The sequence below is a fragment of the Tripterygium wilfordii genome, chromosome 21 (genome assembly GCF_013401445.1).
Source record: "Tripterygium wilfordii isolate XIE 37 chromosome 21, ASM1340144v1, whole genome shotgun sequence".
Classification (NCBI taxonomy): Eukaryota; Viridiplantae; Streptophyta; class Magnoliopsida; order Celastrales; family Celastraceae; genus Tripterygium; species Tripterygium wilfordii.
In genome coordinates this window covers 13,508,825-13,526,012 of record NC_052252.1, presented here as the reverse complement: position 1 = coordinate 13,526,012, position 17,188 = coordinate 13,508,825, and the positions used below count along the sequence as shown (strand labels likewise).

Sequence of the window (17,188 nt, the reverse complement as noted above, 5' to 3'; positions counted from 1 at the left end):
TATGGTTACCTACTGATAAACTCAATTATATAATTTGTCTCTAACTATGATTTGATTTAAATGTTATCTTTTTCCTAAAAATTTTAACTGCAATTTTTACCAACCCTGTTTCTTGTCATTGATTTGAAGCAATGGTTCACCGATACTTCCTCTTAAGACTATGATCCCAAATTGAATTGATATAATCCAACCGAGTGGATTCTAAGTAAATATTTATTCACTCTCATACAATCAAAACTTTTTTTGGCCTTAAGTATCACAGTCGTACCCAGAGGAATAAAGCTTTGCGGACTCATACCCAAAGCAGATATTGATTTGTAAAGCTTGGGGTGGATTTTCTAATATGATATAAGAGTAAAGTATCAGTTCATTTGGACATAACTTCTATCTGTACATTTGTTGAGTATTACATAACTCATCACACTAGTGCATCAAAATGCTAAAACTATAATCCCGTATAAGATTAACATAATCTAACTAAGTGGCTTATAAACAAATGTCTACTCCTTCTCACACAATCAATGTAAAGATTAAAGAATAAAGCGGTAGCAGACAATAAAGCGGGCATTAATCACTCACTTCAAAACTTGAAAGCTAAAGAAAGAAAGTTGAAATAATCCACTAATCCCGCCATGATTCGCCAACTACACCACAAAGCACCTAACTTTTCGACCAAAACTCAACAATCCCACGTCAACGCGGATTTAACTTTTCGACATTTTTATAATTTGACAGCGAACGGCATCGTTTAAACTTTAAGTGGAGTTCCAGTAGAGTTCAATAGTAATAAAGGCACGGACGTGAACCGGGACAACACAGAGTTCAATTAAATACTTGCCGTTAAATCCGGCTCGACTCAGACTCAGACTCAGACTCAGACTCAGCCTCCGGAATCGGCTGTCACCTGCAACTTGACCAACCGCAGAAGGTCGAGTCGCCGTGTACTGCTAGACAGTGGACACAAAAAGACTTTCATTTTAGGCTCTGAATAGTGTTGCAACCATCGGGAGAGAGGCATGGCAATAGCTGACCAGAAGTCGCCGTCCGATGGTAAAATCTGGGGTTTCTTTAAGCTGCCGTTTCGTGGAAACGGTACAAACACGAATTCGACATCTTCTTCTGTGATGCATCATCAGCATAGTCAGAGTAACTCACTAGTCGAAGGATCGAATGCTCATGGCTCTAGCTCGGTATCTTCAGTTGCGAGATCAATTCTGCCTACACGGCGCCGCCTTAAGCTTGATCCGAGCAATAAACTCTACTTTCCATGTATATCTCTGCTCCCTAGCTAATTTTTGAGCTTCGAATTTAGGATAGAATTTGATATTAAGCGATTTTTTTTAAAGATTTGTTAATATGCTTGCGATTATGACTTGCTGGTTTGGTCCTTTTTTTGCTCTTTTCATCAAGTTGGGAGATGAATTGATTTCCATATTTTTCCAGAATTGGTTATGTGAAATTGTGGATAACGTGTTTCCTGTTATAGCAATTGATCTTATCATATTTGGAAATTTAAGTTTCATGACTGCTTAGAACGGGGTGTGTTTCAAGATTAAATAAATGTAGTCTTAAGAAGATTACAATTTCCTAAATATTATTTCTTAGTTACGATGGGTCTTGGTCAAGACTTCATTTTTCTTGATATTAACTTACTACGAACTAATTTAAGAATTAAGACACAATCGGATCTGACAAGTGTCGTTAGTTTTTCTATGACACACTTGGATCCACTCATGGTAATTCAGCAGAAGAGCTTTCTTTATTTGTGGATTATGGGGATTTTAGAGGCCTGAATGTGAAGAGTGATGCAAAATCCAAGACACCATCTGCTTGCCTAGTCATTATTTTTGTTTTAGAGAAGAGAGATTGAAGTTTGATATAAATGGATATATGTTATCATACTTGCATTCAAGGTAGTTTTTGTCATGTACTCTGACAGTCTGACGAGTCTGACCTGCATTGGTGTACAACCAACCACCTCTTTATGGTGTGCATCGTTCTTTAGTTCAGTGACATTTTCATATGTCGATGTGTAATTATGTGTCACAATATTCTTTTTTGCTTAACGCTTTTCAATGTTTAAATGAGTGCTGGCTGAAGTAACATTATAATTGTTCCATGTTTTAGTAAAATCATGTTTACTTTATTTCTTCTTTTCAAGATGAACCTGGCAAGCAGGTCAGGAGTGCCATAAGGATAAAGAACACTAGCAAGTCCCATGCAGCTTTCAAGGTGCGTATATTTATCCCTGGGTTTTCCAATATCTTTAATTCTTCTATGGTTCATGCATATGTGTTTTCTGATTGGCAGAACTATCCCTCACAATTAAATTTTAGAGCTCGAATTATTACCTTGGAAATATCATTTTAACTATTATGGACAACTTTATAGTGAAAACCATTTTTTGTTGTTGTAGTTCCAAACAACTCAACCAAAAAGCTGTTTCATGCGTCCTCCAGGGGCTATTCTTGCTCCCGGCGAGAGTATCGTTGCAACTGGTAATTATCTTTTATTGGCTTGTGCAATTAGTTTTCTGTACTCTTCGTTATTTTTTTCCTCAAGACAAAAATGTTGCAGTTTATCATATATTTCTTATATCAACCCTTACTAGCGTGTCATCTTACTTTCGTTGTGATCTTTTAGTCTTCAAGTTTGTCGAGCAGCCAGAAAACAATGAGAAACCAATGGATCAGAATAGCAGGGTGAAGTTTAAAATCATGAGTCTAAAGGTGAAAGGACCAATGGATTACGTAGCTGAGCTGGTAAGTGGTTTGGGTAGTGGGTACCCTATGTTTGCGGTGCAAATTAGATATGAAAACTTTTGAGAACTAGATTTGCTTTTTGTTCAGCTAGAACATATACTATTGTTTGGCGCTATTTCCCTGTATGTCACTGCAGTCAACCTGCATACTGTGATTCAAAATCAGAGATGTATAAATGGCCTGGTCAGGCTGGTGTTTTCAGTCTTTAAACTTGGTTGATGTGTTGTTAAACATTATTAGATATTAACTGTACATCCATTCATACTTAATGGCACATATCACATGTTGGAGCTGGGAGCCTATAGTCATCTTCTGTTTTGAGGTCATGTGTAACTGTGTAAGATATACCTTTAGGAGCAGGCACGATTAGTTTCAAACTATCCATTACCTGATGCCTAGCTATTTTATCTTTGTGTTTTGCTACTAGTCATATATTTGCAAAATTCTCGATTGCTTGCTTTGCAGTTTCTCTTGGGAATGTAACACCTCTATTCTTTGGTCATTTTTATTTTGCAGTTTGATGAGAAGAAGGATCATGTCTCAATTGAGCAAATTCTGCGGGTCGTGTTTCTTGATCCGGAGCGTCAAAATCCTGTGAGCACTTATGGCAAATGCATTGTCACCCACTTTTGCTTTAAGACATCATCATATACTTGTTTGATACTCTGCATGTGTGAAGTACTGCTTCAGAGAATGCAGATTTAAGAGGATACACACATTTGATTTTACAGGCTCTGGAAAAGTTAAAGCACCAACTTGCTGAGGCTGATGCTGCAGTTGAGGAACGCAAGAAACCTCCAGAAGATAGTGGTCCAAAGATTATTGGGGAAGGACTTGTTATAGATGAATGGGTGAGCCTTCAGAATGCCATTAAATTATTTTCCTTTTTAATATTTTCATTCTTTTAAAGCTTTGTCTCATCTTTTTGCCTATAGAAAGAGCGAAGGGAAAGATATCTCGCTCGACAACAGGTTGAAGGAGTTGACTCGGTCTGAAGAAGCTGTGTTCTCTCAAGAGTGTCCATTTGTGATTGAGATTTACTTAGTCCATCATTGAGCGAGGCTGTATTCACAGAATCAAGTTCCGTCTCTTATGTATAAAAAGGGTGAAATATGTGGCCACCTGCTTGTAAAATATGTAATTTTGTTCTTCCTCCTCCATTAGAAAAGGGAATGAAAAAACTTGGGATGTTTATGTGAGAATTGTTCAGTTAAGATATTAAGATGCCCGTATGGGATTGACATGCATTCAAAAATATGTGGTATTCTCTACCCCTTGTTTCCCTGCATGCTTGGACCATTGGAAGAACAGACAGGAGCCAGGAAATTACAATTCATCACTTACATTTGATTTCCTTGGGGCTGCATCTATGGCTCCGTGCAAATGGTTTTCTGGCATAGAAGTCTGTTAACTACTTTGTCTCGTTCAACTGATAAGTGATAAGTTCCATTACTGCAATAAGAGCTTCCTTAGTTTATTAACGACCCCGACTCGCCTCCAAATTCTCTAACTGCTAGCTGACGCGGCGCGCCACCCTTGGATTGGCTGATGTGTAATACAACTATACAAGTGAATTCGGGTCTACTCAAATTCAAAGCCCACCCGAATAAATGAGACCCAAACCGGCAAACCTTCATTTCTTGGTGTATCTTTTTCTTTCTTTAAGAAATAAACAGGACTCTGCGCTCTGCGTCTCTCTCGCGCGCATTGGAGATCAATGGCAATGACGGGAGTGGGAGGAGGAGGTACGCTATCGGATGTATACCAGAGTGCGAAGAGGCAACTACTGAAAGCGAGAGACGGAATTGAGAAGCTTGAGAGAACAACTTCAAACGGCGGCCTGGACTCACCCGAGATGTTATTCGCCGTCAAGATTGATATCTCCCAGATCCTCTCACTATGCACCGACATGGACCGCCTCTGGCGATCAATTGCGGCAAAGCCCCAACGCGATCTCTGGAAAAGGCAAATTTCTCGTCCTTTCTCGTCTTTTAAATGTGTGTTTGTGTGTTAGGGATTCATTGATTAATTTTTCATGAGAATCGGTTGTTTATTTTCTCGAATCTTTCTAATTCTGAACGTTCGGTCATTTTGGATTTGCAATGTTGTCTGCATACCAATTTGAACTTATAGTTGATTGGATGTGATTTTTTGTTTGAAGAGGCAGCTTCTGTTACTTTTTGAGTTCCTTACGCAATTTAGGTCCCTATATTTATAATTGTTGCCTCCGTTTCCGTAGCTTTTCTATCGAGTTCAAGTCACCTCAATGCCCTCACCTTGTGCTGTGCTGGCATTTGTAAGAATTGAATGAATCTAACGTGATCTTGGCTCTGATTTTCCTTTCTGAACGTAGAATGAGGTTAGTTATGCTTAAGAAATATATCAGAGCAACTGGCCCATGAACAAGATTTCATGAGAATATTAAAATCTGAAACAAAGAATTCAAAATATTTGTGGAGTGCTGGTCAAGCTACTCCTCTAGGTATGCTTTCTTGGCAGCATTTCCCTCCTGTTAGCTGATGGTGATGGTGCCAGTTTATAGTTAAGAGCTTTTGTTCAAGGCAAAGTGACAAAGTATTACCAGCCGTTGAGGATTGGCCAATAGTTACATTGAGCTGCATTTCCCATTCAGAGCTAGTTTTGCTGAATTTCTTGACATTTGACCATTGATGAAACTTACTTCAGAGTCTCCTATTTGAGTGAAATGGATTGTCGGCTGAGGTTGGTTTATGCGAGAAATTGGATGTATGATATTCTGAATCAGCATATTTGTCTTAAAATTTTCATCATAATCAACTGTATAGACAACGGCAAAGACAGCTCTCAGTTTTGTTTTATTGATTGTTTATACCAATTATTGTATTAAATCATGTTAGTTCCTTATGGTATGACATACTCCCCCCCTCCCCCCCCCCCCCCCAAAAAAAATAGAGAAATGGGCTGCTGAGACAAAGGTTTTGATGACAAAAGAATTAGGCTGCTGGCGTTTTCGTTTACCTTAGCAGATGGTCAACTAGTCAAATCATCTTTGTTTAATGCTTGTTACTTTTCTTGCTTATTCCTGAATATTGTTATTAAATATATGAACTTGTCACAAAATTTGACGTTTTCCTAACTTGAATAACTGTTTGATTGGCACAGAAAGGTGGAACAAGTGGCCGAAGAAGTTGAATCATTAAAGTACAGTTTGGATAGGTATGTCTCAAGGAATCAGAAACGGATTAGGGAAGCTCAAGAGAGGGCAGAACTGTTTGGAAGAGCTGTATGGATCCCCATTCTTTGGCGGTAAAAAGACTTTAGTTTTCTTCTTCTTTGGATGAACATCCTTTTACTTACTAATAAGCTTACTATTTAATGCTTACTTTATGCATTAGAATGGAGACTCAGCACATGTTTTGAAAATTTTCGATGAGGAAGCACAAGCAATGCAGTCAGTTAGAAATTCATCGAGGATGTTGGAAGAATCTTTATGGACTGGATCTGCTATTCTATCTAAGTATGCTGAACAAAGGGAACGCCTTAAGGTATGTGTAATTTGGCTGCTGCACAATCAACACTCACATACATTTTAATGTGCATGTGCATGAACAACATGCTTGAGCATGTGAGCCCACACAAGCAGAAGGATCATAAAGTGAAATTAACATTCTGTTTGCTGCTTACATTCTGCTTATATTCAACCAATGAGCAAACCCAATTTTGCAATTTTTAAAGCTTTATACAAATGATGTCAGAGGAGATCGATAGAGTTTGGTGAAGTAAGATTAAGGTGACGAGCTTGCATCAGAGGTTTTGGTATACCTGTGAATTATTTGGATACAGGTAGCTATGGCATCATAAGCATTAAGCATTTATGAATTAAGCATTTGTTTGTCACTTTTTATGTAAGATGGTTTCACCTTGACTTGGTTTTCCCATCCCACTCCAAAAATAAAATGGAAGGAATCTTTGATATTGGCCATCCTTGAACCTACAATGTTGCCGCAGGTTTGCTTCAGCCTGTGTTTAGCTCTGCATATGTTTGCTTAGTAGTTCATAGTTCACACACATTTGAGTGATTTCATGTGGTGCCAATTCCTAATTAAGGAATTTCCGAATTTCAGATGAAAACATGTGTTCATTTATGCATGCAATTTCAACACTTGGTTAGCATTTGTACACTACTGATTGAGTTGAAGTTTGAAACTCAACCGACTCAGGAGCAGTTAAAGATAGCTCATAGTTCAAATCCTACCTTATGTTACTAACTGACCCTAATCTTGGCTCAGAGTGCACAACGGAAGGCTTTGGATGTCCTTAACACTGTGGGGCTTTCCAACTCTGTTTTGAGGCTCATTGAGAGGAGAAATCGTGTTGATAGATGGATCAAATATGTGGGGATGTTCATCACCGTCATCGTCTTGATTCTCTTCGTGAAGTGGACTCGTTGACCTGACTCTAGTGCTTTGCCTTTGATTTTATAGAACTTACTACATTCGTTTTCTTTCTGATTCCTAGAAAGACTTAAGAGGTTGTACTAGGCCAACCTGAATATACCAATACGGCCATCCCCTTTTGAAAACATGTTTAGAGGCTTGTACATGTAGTCGAAACTTGGAGGTACATATTGGCAATGAAATAAATTTCATTTTGTTGCTGCAAGTTTCTTGGCAATAGACTTGGGGTTTACGTTAGATTGCATTGCCGTTCTGCTGTGGCAGTTAAACTGCAGGAATCGTTTTAAAGTCTGATTTGTGAATTGAAATTGTGTTCATACTTGATAGCCATTGAATGTAGTAGACCGAGAACTGAATTATGCTATGCTGTTTAAATGCATATGCCGAAATGGTTTCTCTGCTGAAGGTTTGCCTGTTGTTACTGCCAGGGTACTTGGAACTTTGTTTACAAGGCAATGAGGCATTGATTATATTTTGCTTCTTTAAGAAAAAGAGCTTATTTTACCAAAATGGTTTCTGAGATGGCAGACTCTGCAATCAAATTACGAAGGAAATGTAGAACTTCAATTATTTGAGCAACCATAATGATGCACTGATCTTGTTGTTTATCTAATGCAAGTAACTAATCTATGCAATTGTTGCTGCTGCTAACGAATTCCTTTTTCAGATAAAAACATAATCTACGCAATTTTTCTTCTTCGACGTTTAGGGTTCGTTTGTCAATATTGAATATTAGAATTATTGAATCCTCTTCGACTTACAACTCAATGGGCCTAAGTGTTCGGGTCCAACCGTCTCGAAACTTGGCAGGTTGGGCTGGGCTACGCTTGTCATTGTACAGGCCCAGCAATTATACCCAATATAGCTGTCTTGGCTCCTTCCAAGCCAAACCAAGACAGACAGTTGGGGAGTTTTATCCATAAAAACATTATAGTCACGAGATTCATGAAAGCCAATCCATTAAAACAAAAGGTGATCATGCGATTCTCTCTTTATTTCCTTCGGTGAAAGGCCGTGATAGAAATGAGAAGATAAGTGCCTCTTTTTTTTGTATATAGATATCCAATTCCTACATTTGTTCGTCTTTGATTCACAATTACGATTGTCACCCAAAGCTCTTACAGCGTCATTATTATGGATAGGTTAAAGAAAAGAAAAGAAAAGAGAATATGATACTCGTAAAGCAGGTGAACTTGATTCTTTCACTTGCATCTTAAAATAGTGAATTTGAGATTGCCACTCACTTTATCTTTGCTCTTAACTGGCCTCCTTAATATTCAATGCAATTGTCACTTCTATTAGTAAATTTTGGTATATATATCTTCCATATGTGCAATTGGTTATTTTAATATGACTATTGTTTGAACGATTCTTTTTTCCTTCTTTATTCCATAAAAACAAAAAATATGCTCTTTGGCCAAGTATGGGAGAAAGTTATTTCCAAGGTGGTTAGATAGATCCAATCTTCAATATGTGATATATTTATGTGCATTAAATATTTGTATGATAAAATATTATAATTTTCAACCCAATACACATTAATAATATTATCCGCTTTGGATCGTTCGGTTTTTGTGAATACATCAGGCATGCACGACTTTGGCTTCACAGGATGTCACTCATCCCAATAGTGTTGTTGGAGAAACTGAAACACGCTTAATTTCGAAGTTATTACGATATGTTTTCTTCCAAAAAAAATACGTTGTTTATGGTTACGAGCTGAAATCATATATATACATATATTTGTTAACATTTTAAAAAAATAATAAGAATAGTCAATAGATATCCAGATGTGAGATGCTGGGACAAAAATTGTTTTTTTTTTTTTTTTTTTTTTTATCAGAGGACAAAAATTGTTTCAACTTGTCTTTTAATAGACTATAGACCAAGAACGCAGACAAAATACATAAATTTTTTTTTTCTTTTTGCTTAAGATTCGAGATCGCCTATAATTAGGACCAACTTGTTATGTCACAAGCCGGAATTTACGACCAATCCATGGCCATTAAAGTCAAAACCAGATTCATCAATAAAACACAAGGCAAACCAGGCCCAAGTTCCTTCTTTGTTGCCATGTTGTGTGACAGGTAGCGTCATTAAGTCCCATTTCATCAGACAATACTGATTTTAAAAACATGAAGCAAAATCATGTGCTGGAAAATCTGACTTTTAATATAACATTACCTTCTATACATTGGAATTTCAATTGAGATGAACCGGTGAAAACATTCTAAATTACCACACATTAATTTTACCAATTTATGTAGCGAGAACATTGTATTTGGACCCCAATAATGGTATATATTTCCACCCAAAAAAAAAAAAAAATAGTAATTGGAAGCATAAGATTAAGTGTCTGGAGCACCAACTTATACAATCTTTGAACCCTCACTTCCCTTCCTCATCTCAAGCCCTCCATTAGGGTAATCATCATCAGTCACAAATCTAGACCAATACCAATGTGTCTTCCACACCCTGGTCATCTCTTCAATTGGGATACCCTTTGTCTCAGGCAGGAAGAAGTAGACAAAGATGGACATAACCAGTACGAAGAATGCGAAGAAGATGAACAATCCAAACTTCAAGTGGCATAGCATTGTTAAGAAGACTTGAGCAATAATGAATGTGAAAAGCATGTTGACAGACACATTCACACTCTGAGCAGCCGATCGGATTTCCAGTGGGAAAATTTCACTCGGCACCAACCATCCCAATGGACCCCAAGACCAAGCAAATCCAGCAACATATATGCATATAAACAGCACCACTACAATTGCATACCACTTGGGCAACTCTCCTGGGTGCCCATCAACACCAAATTTAGCTGCAATACAAGCTGCCACCACAGCCTGCCAGCCAATTATACAAACAAATCGTCAGCATAATTCAACACACAATCTAACAGACCATAAGCTAGAGATTTTAATTAATTTACCTGGCAAATAAACATTTGAACTCCACCCTCCAAGAAAAGGAACCTGCGACCCCATTTATCGACACCATAGATTGAGACCAGAGTAGCGAACACATTGACCAAACCAGTGATCACAGCAGACATGAGCGAAGCGTCGTTTCCGAATCCAATCGTATTGAACAAAACGGGTGCGTAGAACATGATCACATTAATGCCAGTGAGTTGTTGAAAGAATGGGATCAATATGGCCATAGTGAGCTGTGGCCTGTACTTCCTTTGCAACAAATTGGTCCATGGGTGCGCAATTTGTCTTGACGATTCACTAGCAATGACAAGGTCATTGAACTCCTCATCAACATCATTGATTCCACGAATTCTCTTAAGATGTGCTCTGGCTTCATCCTGTTTTCCACGTTCGATCATAGAGTTTGGTGTGTCTGGTAGAACTAAAGATCCGATGGTGATGATTAAGGCAGGGACCATGGCACCACCCAAGCTCAAACGCCATCCCCACCCACCCTTGATTTTGGCAAAGAAGTAGTTCAACACATTTGCCACTAAAATACCAATTGTGATTGATAATTGAAACCCAATGTTGAGAGCTCCCCTGTATCTGTATGGGGCCATTTCAGAGAGGTAGAGTGGCACTGACTGCAATTCCAAGCAAATCAAAGTATTAGGGACCAAATTACTTCTTTTTCCAAACCCACTAACCAATCATTAAAATATACATTAATGTTCTTGCCAAGTTGTTAGCTTTTCTTAGATGAAAATCATTTGAGCAAACCTAAATTAAAGAAAATTAAATCAATACCCCCGATTTCCTACCCCATTTAAACCTCAATCCATGCTACATGTGGGATACCCGTTCATTATAAACATAGATATAGGTCCCCTAAACATACAAATACGCCACGCCAGATGGATGAGGTTTAAAATGGGATTAAAAAATTTGGGTTCAAGAAGTAAACGCCAACAGAAAAAAGGGTCCAGATCGTATGTCATAATCAGAAGGGGAAAAAAAATATCATGGAGGGGCCAAAAGTCCGTCCCTAGCTATGTCTTATTTGTTAGTTGACCCACCATTTGCGCAAGTCATTTAAACCCTTTTCTATTTCAATTTTTTTTCCCACGAACCAAACAGACGAACCAGAACAAAATTTCATATCTGGATCCAGAACAACTCTGTCTGTAAAAGCATAATTTTGTCATTTTAGCCAAAATATCACAGATCCTGAAATTCGGAGAGAACAATGAAACATCTTGAAACAAAAAAAAAATGCAAAAGGAATAAAAATATGATTCAAAAAAATCCAAATCTGTCGATCTAGACAGAGGCAAAAGCAAGAGAGAAACAGAGCACCTGATTGGCGAAACCAATACCGAAACCGAGCAAAATCCGACCAAGAATCAACATCCAAACAGCTGTGGCAGCGGCATTGAAGATAGCGCCAGCGAAGAAGAGCAAACCACCGAAAAGCATGGACAATTTCCGTCCAAACTTGCGCGTAATAGTGGATGCAACAATCGATGACATCAGGGCAGCCAAATACAGTGACGATGTGAACATGGTCAGTTTCTGGCTGTCATACTGACAATACTGGTTCGTCGACGCGTCCGCTTGTTGCTTCCTGTACACCGACGGGAAAAACTTCCTCAAAAACGACGGCATAGACGTCACACCACCTACACAAACCAAAACCTATTAATTTTTCACCAAAAAAAAAAAAATTAAAGAGAGAACTTAGATTATATGACTAAAATTTATGTTACCTGAAATCCCAATATCGTATCCAAAGATGAGACCACCCATGGCAGCTACTACACATGTTACAGTCACGAACAGAGTAAGGTTCCCCGGATACTCCTTGCCGTTACCGACGGCAATTCCTCCTGCGGCAGGCATTTTGACTCTCCTTTTCCCTTCAAATTAACTAAAAGGAAAGCGAAGAAGAAACCAATGATAAAAGACTAGAAAGCTATGTATGTGGAAGTCTCAATGAGAACAAGAAGATAGGAGGTTTGAGACGAGCTTGGGTAATGGGTAGTAGACTAGTAGTGTAAATATATAAAGAAAATGAGAAGGGATGAGCTGTAAAGAAAATGAATATATAGTAATTAATTTTGTGAAATTGAATATTTATTTAGATAAGATTTATAGGAAGAAGATAGTAAACAAACAATTCACATTCATTTCAAAATTTCAAGTCTTGCATGGCCCTACAACACTGGGTTCGCACAAGAAATTAATTTAAGGAATATTTTCAAAAAATAGCATCATTATTAGTTGTTGTTGGAAGATTTGAATTTCCACTTAGGATATTGCTAATGCTGAGTCAAAAAAAAAGAAAAGAAAAGATGATCTGCTTCACCTAATAAACCTTATCAAGGTTTGGATAATGTAAGAGATAGACGGTGGTAGTAATGACATTCTTATCAAGTAGAAGGAAACACATAAAAAAAAAAAGTAGAAAGAAACGTGAATAAGAAGTTCTTTACAGCGAAGATAATTAACACGTGATTTGAGAATGTAATTTCGGATGAGCAATGAAAATAAAATTTAAAATAAAAAAAAATGCATGAAAATTTTGAGCTATTTAATATAAATCTAAAAGATTTTATAACTTCATTGACATAAATTTAATTTTTATTCGGGACAAAAAAATGTATGATTAGATTCATAAACCCGATCAAAAACATATTTTGGAATTGTACAAGTTTAATCACTACCTTAGAATATGCTATAGTAAAACTAGAGCAGACCTCGGCACGCTGTAATTTCATGGCAACTTCAATGTTAATCCGATTACAAATAACTTCGGACATGTGACGAGAAATGACAGTTAGAGATTAAATACTGACCTAGTTGGCAAGACCCACTTGCCTAAAATAGAGAAAAATAAATGGCAGTTCCATAGATTCACAGCAGATAGACGGGCTTTTTCGTTATTTCAATAGAAGATTTAGCTGACGTAATGTACTCTCTCCAAAGGATTTGGTCATAAAATTTATGGCCTAATAATACTTTACCGTTATATTTGCCCTAATAGCTTTTGATGACTGAGCATAAGCAGAAAGTTTGGCTTTTCCGCCAATTGTACCCCTTACGATGTGATCGATCACAAGGGAGTGTTTGTGACCTCACGAGGTCCAAAATTCAAAATTTAACTAAAAAAAAAAGCTTAAAGTTTAATTCATTTTTTTAATCATAGTAGAGTTTGGAAAAAGTTTTCCATGATTTTGTTTTTTCAAATCTTCTTCTAAAAATAAAATAAAATTGCAATCACAAATTGCATGACATATATTTGGAAAAAAACAGCTTTCGTCATGGTGGTTAGCAATTGCGATCGCCTGGCAAATATTATAGCGAAGAAATGAAAAAAAGAAGAGTTACAACGTGTCCAAACATTCCACCAATCACAAGGAACAAATGATTAATGGTTGCATAAAGACAGACAACTCTCAAATCTCACCTAGTATTAATTAGTAACATCTTATCTTTGAGGTATAGGTATATGTATAACCACATGTGAACTTCCTTTAATTTGCATGCATGTGAACACCCAAGCTTTTTAAATCTTATTCAATGCCCATGAACTTGTTATTCTTATCATAGAAACTAGGGCACTTATATTTATCCATTGGGTTTTCTATCCTTTTTTTCTTGTTTATATTTACACTAGGATTAATATACACACATTGATATGTATATTTACTCTTACTTTTGATGAGAAGTGCATGTATATTTACATAGTCCTATTCTCTTATTTAAAGGGGAAAAATAATCCTAATATATTATATATATAATGACTCTTTCGTTTTACTGTTTTAGGCTTTTAGCTTCAAGTTTTTGAGACCACCATATTTCTTTTAAATCACTCTGTATAATGATTATTTGAAAGCAATAAAAAAAGATTCCACAATAATTGGATTCCAATTAGCACAAAGAAGATTATGAAATCCATGTTGGACGTGACACTTACTACTTGGATGTGACATCCTTTTGTAGCTTTAGCGAAAGTGACGAGAAACTTGAGCTTCAAACATCCAATTGATGAAAATTTGAAAGAAAATGAAGAGCAAAAGAGACAACCACTCGTGTGTCACACTATAAATATCTTTAGTAACCTTTCACTTCTTTACCCATATATACCTTCCACCCAGGGGCGGATGCAGTGTTAGCCCAGAGCCCACCCTCAAATTTGGAAAAAAATTTACTAATATACCATAAAATACTCATATCTAAAGATAAACCCATTTATTTTTAATACAACATAATGTTTAATTGGTCCAACTCTTCCTTTTTTTTTTGATAAGTGGCGCAACTCTTTCTCCCAAATCAATAAACCTCATAAGAAATATATGATTGTTTCATTTGTTTGTGTGATTTTAGGTTTTGTTTTTCTTTTCTTTGGGATCTCAAGGAGTTTGAATAGTCTGGTTTGTTTATGGCAAAAGATGTAAATATATTTACTGAGTTTGATGTTTGTATGTTTGTATGTTTTTTGAGATAATTCTTAAATATTCAGAACTCATCAGGGTTCTCATTTGTGAAGGAATTTCAATTAAAAACGCATATTGGTTTCAATTTGTTGAACTTTTTATCATTTTAAATAATTAAAAGGGTAAGATAAGCTCATATGTAGAGTATCGTATATTTTTAATTTTATCTTTTTAAATATGTGGATTTTTTTGACTACTTTTTGATGCCATATCAATAATTAACCCTAAAAAATTTTCGAGGGTGCTGCCCCCGAACCCCGTCATTTTTTTTGCCTCCCTCTTATAATTTCGTGACTTTACCACTAACCAAGCCCTCCCTCCAACCATTTTCTAGATCCGCCCCTGCTTCCACCAATCTTCAACACTGGAGAGGGGACAATATGTCAAAATTCCATAACCAATTATATTATCAGTTTTGGGGTTTCAGTTTCTGTGGATACATCGGATTACCCTCATGAGTTAGTTGCTCATGGACCCAGTAACTGAGTCTTAACCCAAGTTACTAAATACATGAAAAGACCTAGCTAGTTGAATGTTAAGGGTTGGCTTTACCCATATATCTGTTGGGTGAGTCCCAACCGATGTAGGATATATGTGGTCTTAACACTCTCTTACAATTGTAGTCTGTAGATTGGGTATGCCAGACCCAACAAGTGGAGTAGAGACTTAGTGTACAATATGATCGAATTATTTCGATATCTTATCAGAAATCCACACCCCAAACGATCAATTATATTGTTCACTTTGGGGTTCTAGTTTACGTGAATACATCGGACCTCATGGGTCCAATAACTAAGCATTAACCAAGTCACAAGCTCATGAAAATGTCTAATTGAATATTAAGGGTGGATTTTACCCATATATATCCATCAGTTGGGTGCGTCCCAACTAATATGGGATATATGTGGCCAGTGGTTAACAGGACAACATGATATAAAACAAAAATCAGTGGCATTTATCTTCTCTGTCTTTCAAACAAGGTTGGCTTGACTGTATAAAAAATCCGTCTTGACTTTATTTATAGTGTGAAGTCAGCAGTCAAGTAGAATATTGATTACTGTAGTTTAGGCGCAGGAATTAACAATGGACTTGTCATTATCCAAATGTTATTTCTTCTTCGTTTAACTTTTGAGATTGGATGGTGGAACCGTCAGCCTTGACCAAGTTCACGCGTGCTTAGGTAAAACGACGTAGTACATATCGCATCGCATTCACACCGATTCTTGACATATACAATGTAAACAACAACAGTAATCTTCTGGTCTAGCAGTGGAATGGTAGGTGAGGCATTCTTTGGATAAAGATAGAGAGAATTACGATGAAAGGTCCTTTAGGCTCCCATTACTACCCTGTCAATCATATATGTGAGTGCATTTTGCGTGTAAGTAGATAATTTCTAAGTAGTATTACGTTTTGTTTATTTTAACAAATATAAGGACGAAAGAGACTATTAGTAATTAGCTACTGTAATAGGAAAGTCAATGCCCACAATTTCGTGGCGTTTCAAAAGTCAACAAAAAAACAAAGAAAAATTATTTGAGGAGTTGAGCTTCAATTTCCTTGGCTTGAAGTATGGCCGATGAAGTGGACAGGACATGAATCCACAGCTAAGCAATACTAGTATTCTCTTCCCCAATCAATCACCATAGCCTCAAGAGTCAAGTCAATGCAACATGCAGAGAAATACAAAACTTTATGTTGACTTCATAGGGTTTGCTGAACATCTGTACGTGTCATTCTTAATTAACTCACGAATAAAGCTGTGATAAGGATTTGAAGGATTTGTTGGCACCTTAGTACTTCGGGTTATATTTTGTTGAATTATTAGGGAGATTAAATTAATTAAGACTGTTTTACATCAAATGAAGCTGATTAAACAGAAAAAAAGAGCTGATTAAACAAAACCAATATCACGTGACATCTTGCATGGCTTATAACGATTCGTTTTGGTTGTTTGTACATGTAGAAGGGGGTACAGGTTGCATAATAGTTGGCCCAATTCGAATTGGCTATCTTAAAATATTGAGAATTCAGAGTTTTTTTTGTTTCTTTCTTTCACAGCATATATATAGATAGAAGCATCAAATACAACTGACAAACATACAAGTCCAAAACAATTAAATACATCAATATCTGCCGCATCAACGACCTTTCATTTATTCTTTTTGTTGTCATCACTCATCAGTAGTATTTGTTGTTTGTACCTATATATTTGTTATTATAGTCAAGACAAGAAAATAACATACAAATTAGTGGAAAAAAGTTGTTTAATGTTATAAAGCTAACAATTCTTTATCATTGATTCAAACGATTCCCTCACCTTGTCACTAGAGGGAGCTAATTAATAATTAACACTGCCAAATAGATTAACTGGTTTTGGTGTGAACTTAATTATCAACTTCATCTCTTGTTGAGAAATTTACATATAGTTCGGGTCCCTGCAGTTTCCTGCACCACCGTCAGATGTGTTCAATAGCATGCCACCTACTCTAGTTTTTAAAATTTAAAAAACAGATTGGATGGTGAGATGGTTTGTATAAATGTATGTAACTGCAAATGCTAGGTTGTCATAC

The 17,188-nt window shown here is 36.7% G+C and overlaps 3 protein-coding genes across 4 annotated transcripts; 2 read left to right on the top strand and 1 right to left on the bottom strand.

The window, feature by feature from the left end:
• Window positions 1-748: 748 nt before the first annotated feature.
• Window positions 749-3,859, top strand: LOC119988372 (vesicle-associated protein 4-2-like). Its single transcript, XM_038833388.1, has 7 exons — window positions 749-1,269; window positions 2,162-2,232; window positions 2,417-2,498; window positions 2,644-2,762; window positions 3,279-3,356; window positions 3,494-3,613; window positions 3,698-3,859. The coding sequence occupies exons 1-7, from the start codon at window positions 1,017-1,019 to the stop codon at window positions 3,755-3,757; spliced, it is 783 nt and encodes a 260-aa protein (XP_038689316.1). The 5' UTR covers window positions 749-1,016; the 3' UTR covers window positions 3,758-3,859.
• Window positions 3,860-4,406: 547 nt separating this feature from the next.
• LOC119988373 (membrin-11-like) lies at window positions 4,407-7,403 on the top strand. 2 transcript variants are annotated; one of them, XM_038833390.1, is made up of 4 exons: window positions 4,407-4,727; window positions 5,904-6,024; window positions 6,137-6,286; window positions 6,866-7,024. In XM_038833390.1, exons 1-4 carry the CDS (start codon window positions 4,480-4,482, stop codon window positions 7,007-7,009), a joined length of 663 nt encoding a protein of 220 aa, XP_038689318.1. In that variant the 5' UTR covers window positions 4,407-4,479; the 3' UTR covers window positions 7,010-7,024. The 2 variants fall into 2 exon arrangements, with proteins under 2 accessions (XP_038689318.1, XP_038689317.1); XM_038833389.1 differs by lacking the exon at window positions 6,866-7,024 and adding an exon at window positions 7,031-7,403 and having other exon boundaries at window positions 4,414-4,727.
• A 1,946-nt stretch (window positions 7,404-9,349) lies between these two features.
• On the bottom strand, window positions 9,350-12,161 carry LOC119988371 (sugar carrier protein C-like). Its single transcript, XM_038833387.1, has 4 exons — window positions 11,886-12,161; window positions 11,476-11,798; window positions 10,134-10,763; window positions 9,350-10,047 (listed from the first exon to the last, which is right to left on the bottom strand). Exons 1-4 carry the CDS (start codon window positions 12,016-12,018, stop codon window positions 9,568-9,570), a joined length of 1,566 nt encoding a protein of 521 aa, XP_038689315.1. The 5' UTR covers window positions 12,019-12,161; the 3' UTR covers window positions 9,350-9,567.
• Window positions 12,162-17,188: the final 5,027 nt, after the last annotated feature.